General features: G+C 40.2%; 1 protein-coding gene across 1 annotated transcript in view; it reads right to left on the bottom strand.

The window, feature by feature from the left end:
* Positions 1 to 273: 273 nt before the first annotated feature.
* Positions 274 to 20,613, bottom strand: part of PARP1 (poly(ADP-ribose) polymerase 1) — a 45,610-nt gene continuing 25,270 nt past the window's right edge. Inside the window, exons 9-23 of the mRNA XM_031967020.1 lie at positions 20,443 to 20,583; positions 18,595 to 18,837; positions 17,749 to 17,817; positions 17,084 to 17,216; positions 15,232 to 15,427; positions 13,692 to 13,820; positions 11,583 to 11,666; positions 8,955 to 9,077; positions 7,815 to 7,943; positions 6,515 to 6,613; positions 5,701 to 5,853; positions 4,292 to 4,419; positions 3,728 to 3,789; positions 3,160 to 3,274; positions 274 to 857 (exon numbers count right to left, since the gene is read on the bottom strand). Coding sequence (XP_031822880.1) covers positions 776 to 857; positions 3,160 to 3,274; positions 3,728 to 3,789; positions 4,292 to 4,419; positions 5,701 to 5,853; positions 6,515 to 6,613; positions 7,815 to 7,943; positions 8,955 to 9,077; positions 11,583 to 11,666; positions 13,692 to 13,820; positions 15,232 to 15,427; positions 17,084 to 17,216; positions 17,749 to 17,817; positions 18,595 to 18,837; positions 20,443 to 20,583 — 1,886 coding nt within the window. The 3' untranslated portion in view covers positions 274 to 775. The remainder of the gene's footprint in view (positions 858 to 3,159; positions 3,275 to 3,727; positions 3,790 to 4,291; positions 4,420 to 5,700; positions 5,854 to 6,514; positions 6,614 to 7,814; positions 7,944 to 8,954; positions 9,078 to 11,582; positions 11,667 to 13,691; positions 13,821 to 15,231; positions 15,428 to 17,083; positions 17,217 to 17,748; positions 17,818 to 18,594; positions 18,838 to 20,442; positions 20,584 to 20,613) is intronic.

The following is a 20,613-nucleotide window of genomic DNA, read 5'->3' as shown; positions in this document are numbered from 1 at the left end:
ACAGATGTCCAGATCTAGCACTGAATAGGCACACACAACATAAGGCATTTCAACTTTAATGCAGTGACCACTAGCCTTCCAAGTCCATATTTTAAAATTATCACAAAAGGACATAGTCCCTGAACTAAATACTGAAAGATTTGTAATTTAGAAGACCCTCACCTCTAAGTAAATGAAGCTACTTATACTGTTCTCATAAAATAAAGTTGTAAAAAATATAGATCAAAAGGGAACGGGTTAAAGAATTCAAAAGAAAAAAAAAAGAAAAACTAATTAGTATGAAATTAGCTTTTATTTTTACCTTAAAATAAATGTGCTTAACACTTTTTTCCAAAATCAAAACTGAAGAACATTTAGAAAGAGTTGGAAGCACTTTATTTTCCTTTGAAATCTAATAATGTAAACATTGCAATTTCCCTCTCTACAAATCCCCCCCCCCTTCATGCTTTTGTGTAAAACCATTTTTCTTCCAATTTTTCCTCACTTGTCAGTTATAAGAGATCTGCTATGCCCCAGGGGTGCATGGAACTTGGGTGGCTACGGAATCAAATCCCCAGATTTGGGCTTGGGAGAAAATCTTTTCAACATACGGCTGGTCATTTGTTTATATAAAATTTTTATAGAGAAGATTTAGTAAAGTTAATAGTTGTCTGCCACTTGGCTCTCTTGAAATTTCTGAAAGATTTGTGGATATCTAAGCCTACCAGGCAGCTCCATGCTATAAGAGAACTAGAAGGGCTAGGTCGCCTCTGAGCACTAGGCCGGTGCTACCTGCTCACCACAGGGAGGTTTTAAAGTTGAACTTCAATTTCAGTAGATACTTCAGATTTACCTGAGCAATGTCATAGACAATGTATCTGGAGAGAGAGTTAAGGAGACAAAGGCTGGCTTTCAATGGCTGAATGCCCACCATCCCGTCATTATGTTGTTTACTTCTCCCTGAACAGTGCACATGTGCTTTGCAGAACTGCTGAGCTTTCCTAAGCCAAGATGAACCAAGAATGGCTTCAGGAAGTAGGAACCCCCGAGTCCCAGGAGAGCTGTACTATCAGCCGTACCGCCTGCCTTCTCTCCACCACCCCCCTCCCCCCCACCCCCAGCACCCCTGCTTTGAGCCTGATATGTGGAGCCACAATTCCGAGATGAGACCCATCATTTCAGCTGCTACCCATGAGGGAGGTAAGCCAGATGACCAGAAACCGTTAAAACCCCAAAGGAGCCAGCATATATAGGCCAAATCAGCTCCTAACCACCTTGAGCACTAACACAATTCTAATCCTAATGGGGACAACCTGAACCCAATAGCCCTGGGAACTGCAGACCACTGGCTTCGGATTGTCCTGGCCACTGCTCCCTCAGCCACCACAGCCATTGACAACCTAGAGAGAAAATTCTTGCCACGCAAGTTGTTGGTAGCATCAATTGCCCCAACACCATTAATTTATATGGTTTACAGCAGAAGTAGCATTAAAGAAAATGTGTTAAGCTGCTTTACCATTGTTCCCTAAGGACCATTCATTCGACTTGCAGCTGAATCTTATGTTGTCTCTTCATTTGAATGTGATGAGTTGTTTCTTCTTTTCACTTTTGATGATAATAATAACTGTGCTAAACATTTTACAAATATTATATTGGATCCTCACACCAACCTAAGAGCTGTTCCTGTTTTTAAGTTGAGAAAACTGAGGCAAACAGACATTAAGTGATTTGCCTACAGTCAGTCAGTGTCTGAAGCTGGACTCACCCAGGTATTCCTAACTCCAATTCTGATGCCTTGGCTACTGCACCACTTATTATTGCTTGTATATCACCAGCCTTTAACCCAATTACTTCTAAACACTTTAAAATTTTTTCTTTTATTCAATACACTGTCTTTTAGTTGTTTGGTGCAATATGAACCTGAAAGCAAAACTCTTAACTACCAACCCAATGCATATTTGATTGGCATCCAATGTGTTTTCTTGTGTATTTTAAACGAAACACATTGAGATAGTTGGGAGGAAAAAAAGAAAAGGGGCAGCCAGATGATACAGCGGATAGAGCACCGGCCTTGGAGTCAGGAGAACTTAAGTTCAAATATGGTCTCAGAGACTTAATACTTCCTAGCTGTGTGACCCTGGGCAAGTCACTAACCCCAACTGCCTCAGCAAATAATTAAAGAAAAAAAAAAAAAGAAGGAACAAAAGCTCATACCCACCAATCTTTCAATTTACAATTAAGATTGAATGTGATGGGAAGACTTGTATCCAAATAATCCATTTGGAACAAAATTTAACCAAATCAGGAAAACCTATCTCTACAAGAGGGAAGAGTACTGTCTCTCCCCACCCCTCCCACTGAACGCTGGGAGATTACAATAACCAGGAGATGAGAAGATGTCTCTCACTCTCCACCTTCTCTTCAGAAGGGGAAGACCACAGGTGTGGAACGGCACACATTTTCTTCGAGATCTGTTGCTTTTGCCACATGATTCTCTTTTTCCTTTTTAAAATGTTGTTACAAAGGATGGATGGCTTACACATAATTGGGCTAAGGGCTGAAGACACACAAGTAATTAAATGGCACAGTGGACAAAACACCAAAATCGGAGTGAGGAGGGCCTGAGTGAGTTCAGCCTCAGACACTGTGTGACCGTGGGCAAATCATTTAATGTGTATATGGATTTTAATATATTTAACATCTACTGGTCATCCTGCCATTTAGGGGAGGGGGTGGGGGGGGGTAAGAGGTGAAAAATTGGAACAAGAGGTTTGGCAATTGTTAATGCTGTAAAGTTACCCATGTATATATCCTGTAAATTAAAGGCTATTAAAAAAAAAAAAAAAAAAATAATAATAATAATAATAATGTGTATATGGGAGGTGAGGAGGAGATAAACCATTCTATCTGAAAATGGAGGTGATGTAAAAACAAAAGATAGCAATATAAATGTTAATTTTTTAAAAAATGGGACAAAATACTTACCCTTGTCCACCCTAAAGATCCTTCAGTCAACTCTGATTTCTCATTTACTTACACTATAGACCCCTGAACTACTAAAATACTAGAACAGTTCCTGAAGTGACAGAAAATCACATCACACACATTTGGGGGGGACAAAGACAAGTCCCATCCACTCTGAAAAGGTGGGGGTTGAATCCAATGACCAAGAAAGGATACTCATTATATAATAAACAGGTGTCACTAACACCAGAAGGAATCCCAGTTCCCAAAGGAATCTCCACACCATCAAGTGTGACACTGGCTGTTGGATCAGGTGCAGTTTTGCCCAGGCCTGGAAAAAGAAACAGTGGTTTAAACTGTGGTATGAATATGTAGGCCCCAGGAAGAAAATGTCTGTTTTTCTCAAAAATAATTATAAGAGAGAAAACCTTTCCTAAGTGTAAATTATTATTATTGTAATTACTTAGAGGTTAAGGTCTATTTGTTTCCCAGGAAGTATTATTTTCTCGTGCAAGTTCTACTTTACATTATTTCCCCTTTTCTTTAAGTTGGAAATGAAGTAAATGCAGCCAAATACAAAGGCATTAACTTTTATATCTTATTTTAGCTCTCCAACATTCTAGGTTGGCCTACTTTTTCCTGAATTCCTAAATAGCCCCTTTCATTTTTAGATCTATGCCTCCCAATGTGAGAAAATCATGTACTCCAAGGCTCCTGGTCACTGACTACCAGTCCCAAACATAATAATAAGTTAGAGAAGCCCACCATGGGTGGACCTTATTACCTTTGACGCTGTGCTTGCCTTTTGGTAATTTGCTGATGTGGGAGGCGTGCTTCAGCTCGTACCTATTCAAAAGAACACATAGAACAGGGCATTTTTCAGTCTCTGGGGCATTTGGCCATTAAAGAGCTTAGAGCTGCCTTAAGACTCTTTCTGGGATCTCTTGACTTAAAGGAAGGATCGAAGAATGCAGCTGCACCACCTGGCAAACACTGACCATTGTTAATTCAGCAAATGCTGGTTAAGTACGAAGGCCCCATGCTAGGCCCAAGCCCTCAGAAGCAAGCCTCCCAAAGATTTCTAGCACCTCTACCAGAGCCCTGACCCTTAACTTCCAGCTCTCCTTCTCTTACCATCAGAATGTAAACTCCTTGGGGGCAGGGACTGCCTTTGGTTTGTATGTTTATAGTAAGAGCTTAAGTAATCTATGTATCTACTTGCTAGCTTCCAGCTTGGAAGAAATGAAGGGAAAGTCTATAGTCTTTACCTAGAAGGGTAGTTTTAAAAGGGTTTTTCCTCTACCTCTAAAGCCCACCATCTCAATGGCCCCAGACCAAAGTAACTTACATGTTTCCAAGGGCAACTTCCCCTAGGAGGATTAATCCTATTGGGTCTCCCTGAGATGTGTGGCAGTAATTGGCACTCTTGGAAACCATATCAGCAAAGTAGATTCCTTTACCAAACATATAGCCAGTCTACAGGGTTGGAAACAACGCAGATATAAGAGATTACTATGTATGTAACAAGGTACCAAAGGAAACACAAATGAAAGAAAAAAAAAAAATCACAAATAAGCAGAAAACTTTTCAGTGGAGAACGGATTCCAGGCCAGTAATACAGCGATTTTAATTTAAAGGTGCTGGGTATAGTTTAAATTTGTGCAGCTGATCCTATAATGATGTGCAAGTGTCATTAACCATTCCCTACTGCACTGAATGAGGGGTGGTGGGATCACAAATTCTTGGTCTAAGGTCAAAGCCTCAATGGGTACATCTACAGGGCAATCAGATTGGTACAATGTCAGGAAGCCATGAAAAAAAGATAAGGGAAATTATGAATGTTTAGCTCTGGGAGAAGGTATAAGTAGAGATACTAGAAGGGGAGAAGTCATGAGTCTGCATTAGGCCAGTGATTCTCAAAATGGTCTGGGTGGCAGAAACTATTTTAATAATACTTATCAACTTAACTGCATTTATAGTTGAGTACTGTAACTAACCCTCATTTAAAAAATTATTTTAAAAGTATAAAGTCATCCTGAAATCTCCCCACCCCTCAAAAAGTTTGGTAACCGCTGATCTAGACAGTAAAAAGACGGCTGGGTGTGGTATGAACAAACAAGAAGGAAGAAAGGAGCCCTAGACTTGAAGGAGAGACCCTTTTCAATTCCTGGTTCTCCTGTGTCCCCACTTTGGGCTAGGCATTTAAACTTGCTGGATCAGTTTCTTCATTTGTACAAGGAAGGGGAGCGGGTGGTGGGTGGGGAGAAGATGGCCTCCCAACTCTAAATGTAGCTGCTGACCACATGTGAGTTTCCCAATAAAATGAGGACATACTTGCACTATGCACCTCAGTCTGGTGAGGAAGGTGCTTTGCCAACCGCAAAAGCACTACCTAAATTTAATGGACTGTCACATAGAAAGGGGGTCAGATTTATTTTGTATTATTCCAGAGGCAGCATCAGGACTCAGTGAAAAACAGATTTTGATTCAATAAAAATAGGAAAAATCCTTAAGTCTTGTTAAAAATGAAATGACACGCCCTGTTAAAAAAAAGTGAGCTATCTTTTCACAGAAGTGTTCAAACAGAGACTAAATAAATGCCACCACCTCCATATTTATCTGTCCCACTCTAAGCCAACAAGGTCCCCTCCCTCTATCACTAGAAGTAGAGCAGCATTTGGGCTCTTTACTTGAAGGTCCCTATGGACAAAAAGGCAGTTATGTAACCACCTCCCCTCCCCCGGATCAGCTACATACCACAGGGGCTTCAGGGGGGGCGATCCGAAGACCCTGAGAGAGGATCCCAGCAAAATTGGTGGCCCTGGACCCGTGCCACAGCAGCCGCCGGTTATGAAGCTGCTTAAAGGGCTTGTAACGTTGACTTTCACCTTCACGCTCAATCTTGAAGATCTAAAAGCATTATTGACAAAAGGATGAAATCCTGGCTCTTAAATCCAAAACAAAACACAAATTTTGGAAAGCCACTAAGATAAGTTTTTCTCTTTGCAGGGCATGAAGTTGCAGTATTTCCACCTTTGGAAGTCTTTTTTAAAAAGCAAGAGGATTCTTAATAGTTTAAATAAAAGTGTTCCCAAAATAAGTCTCAAGTTCAAAGTTGACAGTATTTTACTATTTGTATTGTTACTTTCTAACTTTGCTTCTTTTCCAGAGCCTGTTAATCTTATTATGTATTCCCTTGAATTGCCAAGGCTGGATGTTCACCTGTGACATTATCCACTAAAGTAATCTCTTTTTGAAATATATTTTACATCCAAATATAATCCTCATACCCTTATCTAGAGAGGGTAACCAAGGACAGAAAATAAAAATAAAAATTAGCTTTAAAAAAAAAAGAAACATTGTTTAACTTTTTGATTAATTTTCTTGGTTTGTAATCAGGTGCATAAAAGTTTAATTTGAGAAGGAAAACAAAAAGAGTGCTTTAAAACAAGCCCAGTTTCTGTTCTACTGAAATATGGGCCATTTCCTAAAAATGCTTTTGGGTATAATATACTGTTCTGTCCCACCTAGGAGCTGGGCAAAGGAAGAAGGAAACAAGATACTTTCTTACATCAATAATTTCCAAGTCGTAGGCATTATGAGTAGTAGCATGTGTATTCTTAACATATTGCCTGATGATGTCAGCTTCTTCTGAATTCTGGTCAACCACCTGGAAGAGACTCAGAATGAAAGGAAGGAAGGAATCCATCCAGAAGCAGATATTGAAGCTTAAGGAACTTACTGACTTTTTCAATTCCCAAAGGTTAACAAATATGAGATGTGGGACTGGAATTCAAGTCCTGACTGCAGAGCCAATAGTCTTCCTGACTCTGCTGCTGGCCTATGTAGGACTGAATCACAAGTCACTTTTAATATTGTCTATAGCTATCATTTTATTTTCCAAAGAAAGGATCTTATCAACTGGCAGGTTTGCTGCAGCTGCTATCTGAGGCGATGTGACTCTGATGAAGAGTCACTAGATTTCCAAAGACAACATTTTCCCAAGATTTTTTAATTAAAACTAGATACTTAGTAAAAGTTAATCCATAGCCAAGTATGGTAAGTTGATAGAGGTCTGAGTTGCAATGGAGTTAAGCCAATCATGTTTCCACAATAAATTCAGCACCAACAAGAGACAACCCAGATCAGAAATGGAGGCAGTTCAAGCTCCTAATCAGTAGTACTTATGGGGTCCTAAGTATCTATTGCAGTTCCAGCATGGGTAAGATAGGGAGACCCCTCTGGACCAAATAAAGCTAGGTATTTTCTTGAAATACTTAGCACCTTCAAGATCCTTCTAAATCGGGGCATTTGGGGGATCATTGTCCCCTTAATAATCTGGTAAAGTTTATGGACCTTTTTTCAAAATAATGTTTTTATTAAATAAAATAACTGAAGGAAATGCCAAGTTTCCACTAGAAATTGGTGAAAATATAGATATAATCCACCCTCCCCCCCCAATCTCATAAAAGGTTAAGCCCATGGCTTGGGAACTGTTTGTAAAGAAAAACGATTTTTTTTCCAACTGCTGGGAGAAAGTAAGTTATGATATTATCAAATGTTCATTCTAGAGCTCAGCCACTTAGTTTACTTCTCATTTGTAAAACTGGAGATAAATTAATTTTCCTAACTTGGCTAGTGGGCTAGGCTTTAAGACTTAAGAAAAATAGATATTTGCAATAGTTTCAGTGAGAAAGGCAGACCAGGAAATCTTCCCAAAATTCAGCTCACTTGGGCCTGGGTCTGGGATTGAGATTTTTTGTCTGTATATGCATGTATGTGTGTGTATGCACACATCAAGATATACAAGGGCAGTTAGGAGGTACAGAATCAGAAGAATCAGTGCCCCCTCTAAAAGGGAGAACTGTTACCTTAATATCAGTTTTAAGCTTCTCATAATTGACATCAATGGGATCCTTGCTGCCATCTTCAGATCCACCGCGGAGCAGACTATAAGCCACCTCAATGTCCAGTAGATTGTCCAGCATCTCTACTTTGGCCTGGAGAATCAAAAATGAGTTAAATGCTGAATTTCCATCCAAATCTGGATAGGTGTGAAGTCCAATCTAGAGACCGACTTTGTTTTGCATGGAAAACAGTAGGTTACAACTACCCAAGGGAAAATACAACATGTCTCGAGTTGGTGCCTCGAGTAAGATAATGAGGAAGAATAAGAATAAAAAAAAAAAGTGGGGGGGGAGGGAAAGAGCTAAGAAGCAGAGGTGAAGAGGATGAGCTTTTCTGAAGGCACAGCCAATGCAAAAGCAGGTAATGGAGAAACAGGAGGCTTCTGTGCATTTGAAAAGGTTAAGTAGGCCAGCAGAGCTGGATTGTAGGATATTGAGGGAATAAAGGCTAACATCATGGAAAGGTAGGAAGGAGTCAGGTTATGAAGACCTTAAAAGCCAAAATGAGGGCTTTATTTAGCTGACAGGGAGCCACTGCAGTTTATTTAGTGTGGGTCAGATCTATGTATTAATAGATTACTTTGGTATCTTAGTGGTGAATGGTTTGAAGAGGAAAGAATTGAGGCAGCGGAACAATCAGAAGGTTATTTGCAATAAGCTCCTTTTCTTGAAAAACCTAGCACATAGTAGGCATTTATGATTTAGCTTAGAGACTAGCAGATGCTTAATAAATGCTGGTTGATTGGCTGTTTTTCTACTTAGAAAACATGCTTTCCATATTATTACTGAATTAGGGAGATGGAGAAAGAAAGAAATATCTTTACCCCTATTTTTGATTTCTGGTTTGTAGCGGGTTTGATTCATTTATGTGCTATATATCGTAAGATACTGTTGTCCAGAAGATAAAGAAGATCAATTCTTTATCAGTAGGTGGAATCTGAGGTGCCAATGAATACCTCCATCTACATCTTATTTCAGAAAGCATTTAACTAAGGCTAAACTGTATCTGCAATAATACTTAAGAGGTGACAGGTATGGGAAGTAGAGGGGAGGGTTAAAAGGCGGTCTTCTCCAGTCTGTTGGCTCAGGAATTCTCTCCCTTACCTGCACACAATCAATGTTGTTTAGGAGCGGAGGCTTCTTCATTCCAAAGTCATGGGGGATCAGGGTATAGAAGCGATTAGAGAGGTCCAGAATCTGAGAGTCGCTACCACCCTGGGACACCACCTGCAGAAGACAGCAGAAAGGAAAGTAAGGGGAAGGGAGAGGATTATTAAGCAACACCTCACCTCATCTCCCCTTTTCTCTACCTCCCTGATTAAAAGGACACCTCACAAAGTATGTCAGCCCAGAGAGGTCTATGTGGAGGGTATGATGATTGTGGGAAATAATTCCATGTAGAAACCACTCTTCTATATACTGTATTACTTAGGGCATTTGGGCTGTTTTAAAAACTAGTACTCTAGAAAAGTTAACAGTAATATTAACAAATATAGAGGGGACTGGACATTTTTGTAAAAGTTATTTCTGGGGGAAAAAAAATCAATAGCCAAATTCACTGCTCACATGTCCAGAAAGTACATTTTAAATAGCTTCTATTTATTCTTGCCTATCTTCTAAGTGAGAGGATTAGTTATTTATGTAGCAAGTTATTTTGCTTGCATTGTACTTGCAACCCAGCCCTCCTTTGATGGATCTGTTTGGTGAAATGTGTACAAAGTTGTTTAATAAATCTTGCTAAATGCATAAAAACCAAGTCACCAGGTTGACAACTGGTAGAGAGACCCCCCTGGCAGCCAAACGAATGCAAAGATCCAGTGAACCTGCAAGGTGATAGGCAGTGACTCTGGGCAAGGCAAAGAGTTCCAGACCCATTCTTCCCTACTCTTTTCCCTTCCCAAATCAATCCCCTGACACACAGTGAGAAGATAGCACCATCCTTAATAGCAGCCCTATCTTCACTCTTAACACTAACTTTGGTTATCAGAAATGTCTTCTCCCTAAAACTTCCCTGTTCTTACTTGGGACTGGAGCTTCTGGAATTGGCACAAATATTTTACCCATCACACTTAACTATTCTATGTGGTCCTTTCACAGCAGGCCCAAGAGGAGTTTTCTCTATAAAGTTTGTGATTTGACAGCAACTTGTAATTTTCACCTTTAGTTCAGCTCAATTTAATTGCCACCTACTAAGCACTTACCATGTACAAGGCACTGTGCTAGGTGCTGGGATATAGTCCCTGCCCTCAAGGAGGCTGCACTCTCCTGAAACCTAAGACGTACACAGATATCTAAACACAAAGGTAATTTAGAGGAGAGAGAGCAGCAACAACTTGGGTGATCTAAAATTGATCCTTGAAGGAAAGCAAAGATTCTGAAAGATAAAGAGTGAAATTTGTTCTTTCCCAGAAATTAAGGAGTGGAATGGGTGGGAGAGAATGGAGACAGCGTGCTTGTGTGAATGCAGACGTGGAGAGGGAATGTCACATTCATGAAGAAGCTAGTAAGTAGTTCAGTGTGGCTGAATGCAGAGAGCATGAAGGAGGACTAATATTTAGTTAAGTCTGGAAAGGCAGGTGGGAGTCACATGTGATGGGTTTTAAATGCCAAACTGAGGAGTTTCTATTTTATTTTTAGTTGCAAAGGGGAACAACTCAATACCTTTGAAGTAGGGGGAGTGACTTGGTCAGACCTGGGCTTTAGGGACATTCTCTAGGCTGTATCAAGGATGGACTGGAAAGAGGAAAACTGGCTTTTACTACAGGATGAAGATGGCCTGAGCTAGGATGCTGAGTGAGATGTGAGCAATTAAACATGCTGGTGGGGGCAAGGGATGAGTCAAGGATAACTGTAGTTACAAACTATAAGGTAACTGTGCCTTTAACTGAAACAGAGGAGTCTATAAGAGAAATAAGGCTAAGAGATGAGGTCATCAGTTGGCCTTGGGAAGGGACATGTTTTCCCCAGAAGCTGCTTTGAAGGAGAAGAGAATGGCTGAATATATGGGATATGTAAGATGCAGATTAACAGCAACACATGATAATGGCTGCCAATTTTTTCAGGAAAGTAGAAGGTAAGAACATAAGCTAAGGGAGCGTGGGGTAGGCTGAAGGGAGAAAAGCTCTGGATCTATTTGGAATGATGATAGAGTCAACAGAAAATATAAGGTTTTCTGAGTAGCCATGAGAGCCCAATTGAGATTAGCGAACATAAATTTTATAAGTGATTCAGCCGGAATGATATCAAGAGTGATAGGACAAGAGAGAAGGGAATCCGAGAGTGGGAATTGGCTAACTTTAAGGTCATGACTAAAATGAGAGGGCTTTTTAAAAGGACACTCTATGTAAAAACTCAACATTTTTTATGGATTGGGAAAATATAAATCTCCAGAAAGCTTTTAACTTAAAAAATAAATTTTACCAAATTTCTTAGAATTACCTTTCCTTTCTCTTAAATTTTATCCAAACATAAACCCTCCTCAGATAAAAATCAAGCTATCAATTTAACTAGGGCTTAAAGCACTTCCATTTTCTTAAATTAATGGGGGGAAGATTCTTTCAAAAGCTTTTGCTTTCAGTACTCCTTTCCTGCCCCAATTGAAGTCTGACTTCCATCATGATTTGGCGCAATAGAAGCCTTGAATGATTAACGAAAAGTCTGTGTTAGAGAAGTGAAGGTGAATTAAAGGAGGAAGAGAGCGTGGAGGTTAATGATAGCAATTTTCATGCTTACCTGCTGTACCTCACTGAGAATTGAATATGCATTCTGGATCTGCCTCTTGCTCAGCTTTCCCAATGGCATCTTCTGAAGATCAATCTGATGAGAAATTCATTGCATTAAAAGCTGGTTTCCCTAAAATGCTATGGGATGATACCAATAACTCTTAAATGAAATACCTGAGTTGAACTTCCAGTTGGAGCAGAGAAACAAATACTAAGACCCATATGTTTGACAGGATGTCTACCACCAGAAACAAAAAAATATGGACACAAATACAATCTATCAAACCTAAAGAACTAATCCTAAGGTTTTTTTTTTTTTTTTAAAAGAAACATATTGCTGTTTCTCATTTGCCATGAGGGCTAACTAAAAGCCTCCAGATTGTCTCAAAGAAGTTATTATTATTGGAAAAGGATGAAGAATCATTTTCACCAAATGATAAACCTGGTGGAATTAACCAAATTGTGGCTTCTTCTTCAATGCCTGTGACACACATGCGGTACTGAAGTTTTATTTTTAAATTTAGTTCCCCCTCCAAAATTAACAAGTAATTATTTCACCTCATTCTTATCTCTATCTCTTCCCCACTGAGGAAAAACAAAACCATTTTTTTGCCTTTTGTTGCATAGTCAAGAAAAACAAACCCCCATGCTATTCATGTCTAAAAATGTCTCATTCCATAACGTGAGTCCATGTTTCTCTGCCAGAAGGCATTTTTAATCACTAAAGGATAAATCTTAAGACTATGATCAAGGCTGTGTGAATTGGCTTTGTATGGTTCAGCTTCAAATCTATTTTACAGTCAGGGACTATGTCTACAAAGTCAGAATTAAGTCTGAAGAGACCTTAGAAGACCTCCAATGTACATATTATTTACATTTTAATTTAAATTGAGGACCAGAGATGGACAAAATTCTTACAGCGCATGTGATAATTTTTTTTCCCCCCACTGAGGCAATTGGGGTTAAGTGACTTGCCCAGGGTCACACAGCTAGGAAGACTTAAGTGTCTGAGGCCACATTTGGACTCAGGTCCTCTTGACTTCAAAGCTGGTGCTCTATCTACTGAGCCACCTAGCTGCCCCCACATGTGATATCCCCATAAAAGTGAAGTCAAACAGGCTGAACTTGCCAATGGCAATATCAGTCATCCAATGAGATGCCCAGACTGCCTGGGAAAACCTCAGGAGAAAAAGAGAGGTGTTGTTCAGTTTCTAACTTAAGACAAGGGCAGATCCCTTCTTTTTTCTACTTCAGAGGAAAGAGTGGAATTCAGGAAGAATAGAACAATTCCTCTAACAAAAGTGACACTTTCAGTTCCATCATGTAAATAACAGCCTAAGTAAGATGATACACAAATCAGTTTACAGTGTGCTGAGAAAGCATATCATTAAAGAAAAATTAAAGTTACCCTTTTCTATTTATTTGGTCTAAACCTGTTTTTTTGTTTGTTTTGTTTTTTTTTTGAGGAGAGGGGAACAAATGTTTGACTAGCTATTCTCAAGGCTGATCCAATATGCAATTTAGAGTAGTGATTTTAACAGCAAATAGATCAAGCACTTCCTCCATATAAACTGGGGCCACAAAAAGAGCAATTTTTTTTTTAAATTTCCGAAAAAAGAAAACAAAAGGAAAGAAAAGAATGGGAGATAGACAAGAAGGGATGAAAAGTAGGGAGAGGAAGACAGAGAAAGAGAGGGATAAAAAAGGAAGAAAGGGATTGACAGCAGTTTAAAATAGTGGACATCAATAGAATTTCATATTAATTGCCCTCTGTGGGCCTATACAAAGGATTCATTTAGTGTCCCTAAAGAAAGGCAAGGTAAGGAAGGCTCCATTTTGCTTCAAGCTCTTTACCTACAAGGAAGAGATAATCCACAATCACTAATATAAGGCCCAAGCCTAGACCTGCGATTTCAGTTCAGAAGTAATCATTTTATTACAATCTTCCTTTATAGGTTAGAACTGCCCATTCATATACTCGGAGGGGAGTATATAATAAGAACCAGACGCATACCTTGAATTCAGATAAAGGCCTATATTCTACTACCCATGGGCAGCCCCTCACGCCATCCAACACCATCCACAAATGGGCAGGCCAAAGTTAAAAATATGCAACCACCTCGAATTCCACCATAGCCTTTTTCATGCTCTCCACATCAAAGATCATCTTGATGAGGTTCTGAACTGGTTTGGGGAGTTTCGACTTGGTGCCAGCACTGACAGTCAGCTTTTTCACGGCCTCTTCGTCCTAGGGAAGATGGAGAAACCAGAAAACAAAATCATTCAAAGCAGGGAAGGAAAGAGACCTCAATGTTTTAGGAACTCCAAACCAGCAACATCTGTCTACACTAGGTTCAACTGGCAAAAATAAACCTGGTTTCCGAGAGCAGTACATTCTAACATTTACACTGTAATGCTCACTACAGCTGCCTTTGGAGAAGAACATAGTTTAATGATAATGACCGGCAATTCTCAACTGCCATCTTCCTGCTCTGCCCCCTCAATTTTATTAGTCTAAGGACCCCATCAACTCTAACCAGTGTCACAGTAAGGACCAATTGCACAACTACTTTAAAAGTATTAGAGAGCACTGCCTGGAAGTAGTAAAAGGCTTTGTCCAGGGTCACACAGCAAATAGAAATTGGTTTTTAAAGATTAAAAATAAGACAAACAAAATAAATAAAAACTAAACCAAACCAAACCACACCCTTAAAAATTCTAAGAGCTCTTCAGTAACAATAGAGAGGTGGAGAATTGGTTATTGTCCTTCATTTTCAGAGAGGACCAAAATGACATCACTATGTTAAAGTCCAATTAGGGTATGTCCCATTATGGCTCATCAGACCAATACTAGTTCTGAATGCTCTACCACAGGTTGGACACAAATGGTTCCTATAAGTATTTGCAGTAGCTTCTCTAACTTTATGCATCTCACATTACTTCTAAGCTAATTCAATTCTATTTTGCTCATGGGACACAGCACCTTCTCTGCTGAGAGTACGCCATGCTGGGCAGTCCAGTTGTATAATCCATTCTAAAGTTCTTAAGAAAGACCTTGAGAGTGTCTCTGTATCACTTTTTCTTATTACTTTGTGAATGTTTGCCATGTCAGTTCTTCATAAAATAATGTTTTTGTCAAGTGTACATTTGGCATATGAACAATGTGGGCAGCCCAGAGTTGTGCTCTCTGTAGTAGAGTTGGAATGCTTGGCAGGTTAGTTTGAAAAAGGACCTCAATGTCTAGCATTAAAATAAAAATAAAGATAAAGAATACTCAATCTGTAACCACCTGGGCACTTAAGAGAGAGATAAAAAACAATTTAAACTTTTATTTCTGTTTTGGAAAGCAAGAGAACAAAGTACTTTTAAGGCCTTGTGAATCAGGTACCATCATTTGATTTAAATTTATGACACAGCTGACTCAGGGAAATCTGGCAGACTCTTCAGTTCTCTATCTGGAGTATAAACTTGGGAAGCTGCTTTCCTCTAATTTGTAAAGTGGGCTGGGGTTGGGAACTTGGTTTAGGGATGTCTGTCTCTCCAAGGCTTTATTGAAGCAGGCTGCCTTACATTCTTTTCCCAGTTTTTCCTATGGTCTCTTCCTTCATTAGCACTAGGAAGGGCATACTACTTATGATGGAAGGATATTGGATGATTACCTGCCCATAGTCAATCTCCAGGGGGTAGAACTTCTTGGGATATTTAGTGAAGTTGCTGGAATGCCAAGAGTTGCCCGTTTTCTCCTCGTATAACTTCAAAAAATGATCAATGGCATCTTCCCTGGATGACATCTGTTCTAGTTTATTGCTGCCAATCACAGTGCCCACTCGGCCCCAGGATCTAAATATCCAATACCTGGAGGGAGGGGCAGGGGAAATGTAGGAAGGGGAGACAAAAACTGAGTCAAAGGTCTGAATTTTGGTTGCACGGTCAACTGAGGGGAAAAAAACTTTCCAGAGAAACTATTCAACAGCAGCAGCAACAAAAACCCCAAGGACAATTAAAAAGGTTAGGAAAATTCCTAAGTTTTCTACTCTCCCTCAAATACTCTATCCAAGGTCAGCAGGAAGCTGTGTTTAGTGTGGACTGTCTGGCTACAGACTATATAAGGGAGTTAAATTTCCATTTCTGTCAGGCTGGCCCAAGGGCTTCTTAAAAAAATCACTCAAAAAAAAAAAAAAAAATGTCACTCGACTCCTAGGAAAGCTCTCATCCACCCCACCCTTACACAATCCTTACACCCTTACACACACACATTCACTCTTACTCTTTTCCTGTCACCAAACCCTTTATGCCCTCATCCCAAATAATCAAACAGAGGAAGCAGTAAACATCAAACCCAGGTGCAGTAGCACAGTTGTCTCCTGGCCCTCAACAGATGTACTTAGGACTTAACTCTTGTTCTTTCTAGTCCATGGAATTTTCCCATGACTCACAATTGGAGGAAAGAACAAACCTAACCCTTTTAAGAAGGGTTATTGAAATCATTTGTGGAGATGGTGTGGAACATTAGATTTGAAACCTGGGCTCAATCCCCAGCTGGGCAACTAATCAAGTGGGGTGAGTCCATCATTTTAACATGGAGATGGTACAAGAAAGAATAATCTGCAGGAGACAAAGTGGGGATAACAGGTTGTGGCATATTTACCAACAATGATGACGGGGGGGGGGGGGGGGGGGGGGGGGGGGGGGGAGAGAGAGAGAAGAACTCACAAAGATTTCATCCAAGAAATGCCAGATTGGAAAAGGAAGTGGGCCAGTTATGTTGTAAAAGGTGCCACAGCGGAGTATTGAGCCTCCAGTTAGGAGGACCCAAGTTCAAATCTGACCTCATATTTTTACTCTCTCTGGGACTTTGGGCAAGTCACTTGTTACTTAACAAGTCTGCCACAGTTTCTGTATTTGTAAAACAAAGATGACAAAGGCCCCTACCTTTCCAAGTGGTTATGAAGATGAAATGAAGTTAACACTTAAAAAACAGAAGCTTTGCAAGTCTTAAGCATTATAGAAACGTTGGTTAAGATGAGTAAATGGAGAGTCCTATGTAACTGACACTAAAATATGTGGAGAAAGGCCTCCAGAAATATCAGGTAGGTCCTCTTTGGAGACTCATTAACAAGAACTCCACAGGAGAAGGGATGGATGAGTTACAGGAAGTGTAGATGTTTAGCCAGAAAAACCTGGGGAGAAGAATTCGGAACAGAGTAACAGATGTCCTCAAGTTTCTGAAGTTCGCTCACATAGAACTTCAGGCCTATCTGCCTGGGCATAACTGGGAAAAAGAGATGTTAAGGCTTGATAGAAGGAAAAACTTCCTACCCTTTCAGTGAGGTCTTTAAGGGAAGATGAGGTCAGAGGCCTCTTCCTGGGGAACTCTGTCAGACCCTTGGTCCAGATGGGAGCCTCTTATGGAATTTCCACTCTTAAGATTTGTTTCTGTGAAGCACTCATGGAACCTGTCCCTCTCCTAAACTGCTGTAACCCGCACCCAACCCTGCCCCAAGAACCCACCTGATTTCTCGATCATCTTCCAGGAGCTGTAGCTTATAATACGAATTGGTACCTTTCACAATGTCCACAAGGCCAAGGGTAGCACTGAAGATTTTCCCATTTTTTTCAAGCACATGAGCTGAGTCTTCAAGACCTGATCAAAGAGGCAAAGTACTTAGTTCTTGAAACCATTTAAAAAATAATCAGATATAAAGCTGGACCGAACCTCAGAAGCCACCTGTCATCTGGTGCAACAACTCCTCCCAACTGCAAATTTATAGAGGAAACAAAATGGGAGACCCAATGAACATAAGAATTGGTAAATGGGAGAGGTAGATTGGAATCCAGTTCCTTTGGACTCTAGAACTCTTTTCCATTACACTGAACTTTTCCTTTAACATGCAGGATTAAAGATGTTATTTAAGACTGGGGGAAGGAAGGGGAGGGAGGAGGAATTCTAGGAAAGCCACTATACAAGATGCTCTCTAAATTCAATTTTACCAACTTACACGTCGCTATCTTTCCTACATGCTTACTGAGGGTGGGAAGAAGAAAACAAGACAATATTAGACGACCACATATTCACAGGAGTACATAATTTCTTAGGCAATCTTTAGATCTCTCCTCTCTCAAACACGACATCAAAAACCTTTAAGACTTCTCTTCTGCCCTTAAGTTTCACTCACCAGAATCAGGATCTACAGCTGCTCCACCCTTTAGTGTTAATTTCATTTTCTTTTCTGATTTGTTGGTCCCTGCAAAGGAGATACAAAAAGGTACTGAGTGAGGGGCTGCTTTGGAAAAATAAAGTTCCTGAATTCTTCCTGACTTACTAAATAAGCTGCAGTCTAATGAACTTGAAAATGATTCCGGAGAAAGATGTAGATAAGCTGGAGAATATCCAGAGGAGGATAATCAAGATTGTGAAAGGCACTGGAACCATGTGCTAAGGACTGGAAAAGACATGGAGGCTAGAAGAAAGGACAGCAGGCTTTAGACTTGCTGTTTGGTCTCAAAGGGATCAGGGAATGGAAAGAAGATATACAGCAAAGTCAGACCTGATGCCACTTTTGAACAGCGAAAGCCATCCCAAAGTAGTATTAACAACCTCAATTGGGGCAAATTCTCACTCCTTAGAGGTCTTTAAGAGGATAGTCAACCACAATATTACAACTATGTTCTAATGGGAATACCCTTTCTAGTATGGACTGAACTATATGGCTGTAGAGGATTCTCCCAACTCTCAAATTATTTAGTACCAATCTGTCATCATATAAATAACATTACTTAAAAAAATTTTCATTTCTCCCCAGTTATATTTGTTTTTAAAACTTTGAGTTCCAGATTCCCTCCCATATCTTCCCCCCCCCCTCCCCATTAACATATGTGAAGTTGTGCAAAATACATAAATAACCTATCTTGACACTGCATAACACTAGGCCAAATCTAAGAAAACACAGTAATTCAATGCCCTAGGCAAGGAGAGCCACACTTAGCCAGGTCTCTTAGGAAGCTAGCTCCTCTGAACTCACCTTCCTCCTCCTTGACTTGACTCTTACTCTTCTTGGAAGAAGAGCCTCCTGACTTCCCTCCCGGCTTCACCTCCACGGGTTCAGGCTTCACTTCAGCGCCCCAGGAGGACAGGGTGTGCAGAGAGAGCAGCTCCTGGAGACTCTTGCCGGAAGCAGCGATGTCTTGAAGGAAATCCTCAGATACTACTCGCACGTTGGCTTCTTTGACCTCTTCCATCTTCTTATTCATCTTCTCAACCTCCTCTGCGCAAATAAATGAGAAGCTAGTTGAGATCAAAATCCAGAACTGTACTCGGTAAAGCATATTATTATTACAAGGAAAAAATGCACAGCATCAGATGACAGAAAGGGCTTTGAAGCGAGAATCTGAGGGCTACCTTTGCTCCTGGCATGACCCCGAGGCTTCATTAAAAAAGGGCGGTGGGTCTTGGATCTTCTTTACATTCTCAATCCTTTTGTCCCACCCAGACTCCTTTTCCTTCCTTCTACACTACTGCTTTAACTACAGTAAGGCCTAAATTATTTTCCCAATTTAGTAAATTCACTTTGTATCATTAAATGCTCTATGCTCTGTGAGGCATTGGGGAGAATGGAGAAGATAATATGTCCAAGACTTCAGATAAAACACTTGACTTCATAGGGCATCATCTGAGCTCAATTCCAGGTTTATATTTATGATTCTATAATATGTACTTAATGTGCTATTAAAGTACGATCCATGAACTTATTTTAAAAAAATATTTTTGATAACTATATTTTAATGTAGTAAGTTTCCTTTATAATCCTATGGATTACTTTGTGCACTTAAAAACTATTAAAAAAACTTTAAATTTATTAAGAAACAAATAAAAATTCCGAAAACCAGGCTTGGAGGCTTCACTATCCAAGAGACCCCAACTACAGAGGTTCCCAGGAAGTGAAAGCTGAGGCAGATGAAGTTCTTTCTGTAGTAAGCCCCTGGAATACGGGAAATGACAGTGAATCAGCTATAAATCTCCCACTTTCTTGCCCACCTCAGTATTAAACAAAGGAAGCAAATTAACCCCCAGAACGAGTGAGTCAGGGAGAGGGAATATGTAGATTTGCAATTTTTCACCTATCCATTTTCTGTCCATACCCACACTTGTCTTTTCCTATTAATACACGTGACTGGGAACTTGGCAGAGACCAAAATCTTGTGCTTTTTGCATTATCCCTGAAGCATGCACATCATTCCCATTCTCATCCTCACCCCATTCATGAAAAAGTTACCCTGTGTTATTTTCAGTTCTAACTTAATATAATACAATTTCTTGGATGCCAGACAGTAAGTAAAGTACATACAACCTGATTTCCCATGTGACTTGTATCTGGGGAAAACAAACATATTATATATTTAAGCCCACGAACCAGCTAGTTTACCCACATGGCTTCCACAGCCATGCCAGCTGCTAACAATGGCACCCACAAGGATGTATACATGGCTACTCTCTTAACCTGTGGGATTTCATTCACTTGGGCTCACTCACTTCAGGTCAAACGTTAAGTGCACTATTTCCAGGGGGGGGGGGGGGGGGGGAAGAAAGCCTATGAAATCCCCATTTTGCTGAGCAACGACCCAGTGGCTTGGTTACCAGGCATTGAAGATAGACCAGGTGAGGCAGGCCTATTCTGTAGTTGTTTCATGGGCCTTAGTTTCACTTCTCTAATTAAACTGTCAGCTCTCCCAAAGCAGCACCGAGGTGCTTTTTCTGCAGATCCTAGCTTTGGGTGGCTCAGACTGCTGCTCAATCACACACAAAACTTTGGTAAAAGCTCCCCAGTACAAGGGCTCCAGAAGTACAAGCACAGTCACAAAGACAAACTCACTTTTTGTACTAATGCAGAAGGAAGCTTTGTTAGCTGTCCCTGTCACCTTCCCCCCAAGTTCTTCTATTGTGGCTTTCATTTCATCCTTGTTTTTGGAGAGCTTCCCCAGAGCCAGAATCTTCATGCTGGACAAAGGCTTGTCTATGATGGAAAGAAACACAACTGTCAAAC

This window comes from Sarcophilus harrisii, chromosome 4 (assembly GCF_902635505.1).
Source record: "Sarcophilus harrisii chromosome 4, mSarHar1.11, whole genome shotgun sequence".
NCBI lineage: Eukaryota > Metazoa > Chordata > Mammalia > Dasyuromorphia > Dasyuridae > Sarcophilus > Sarcophilus harrisii.
The sequence above is the reverse complement of the archived record's forward strand: the minus strand, read 5'-3'. Positions and strand labels throughout refer to the sequence as shown.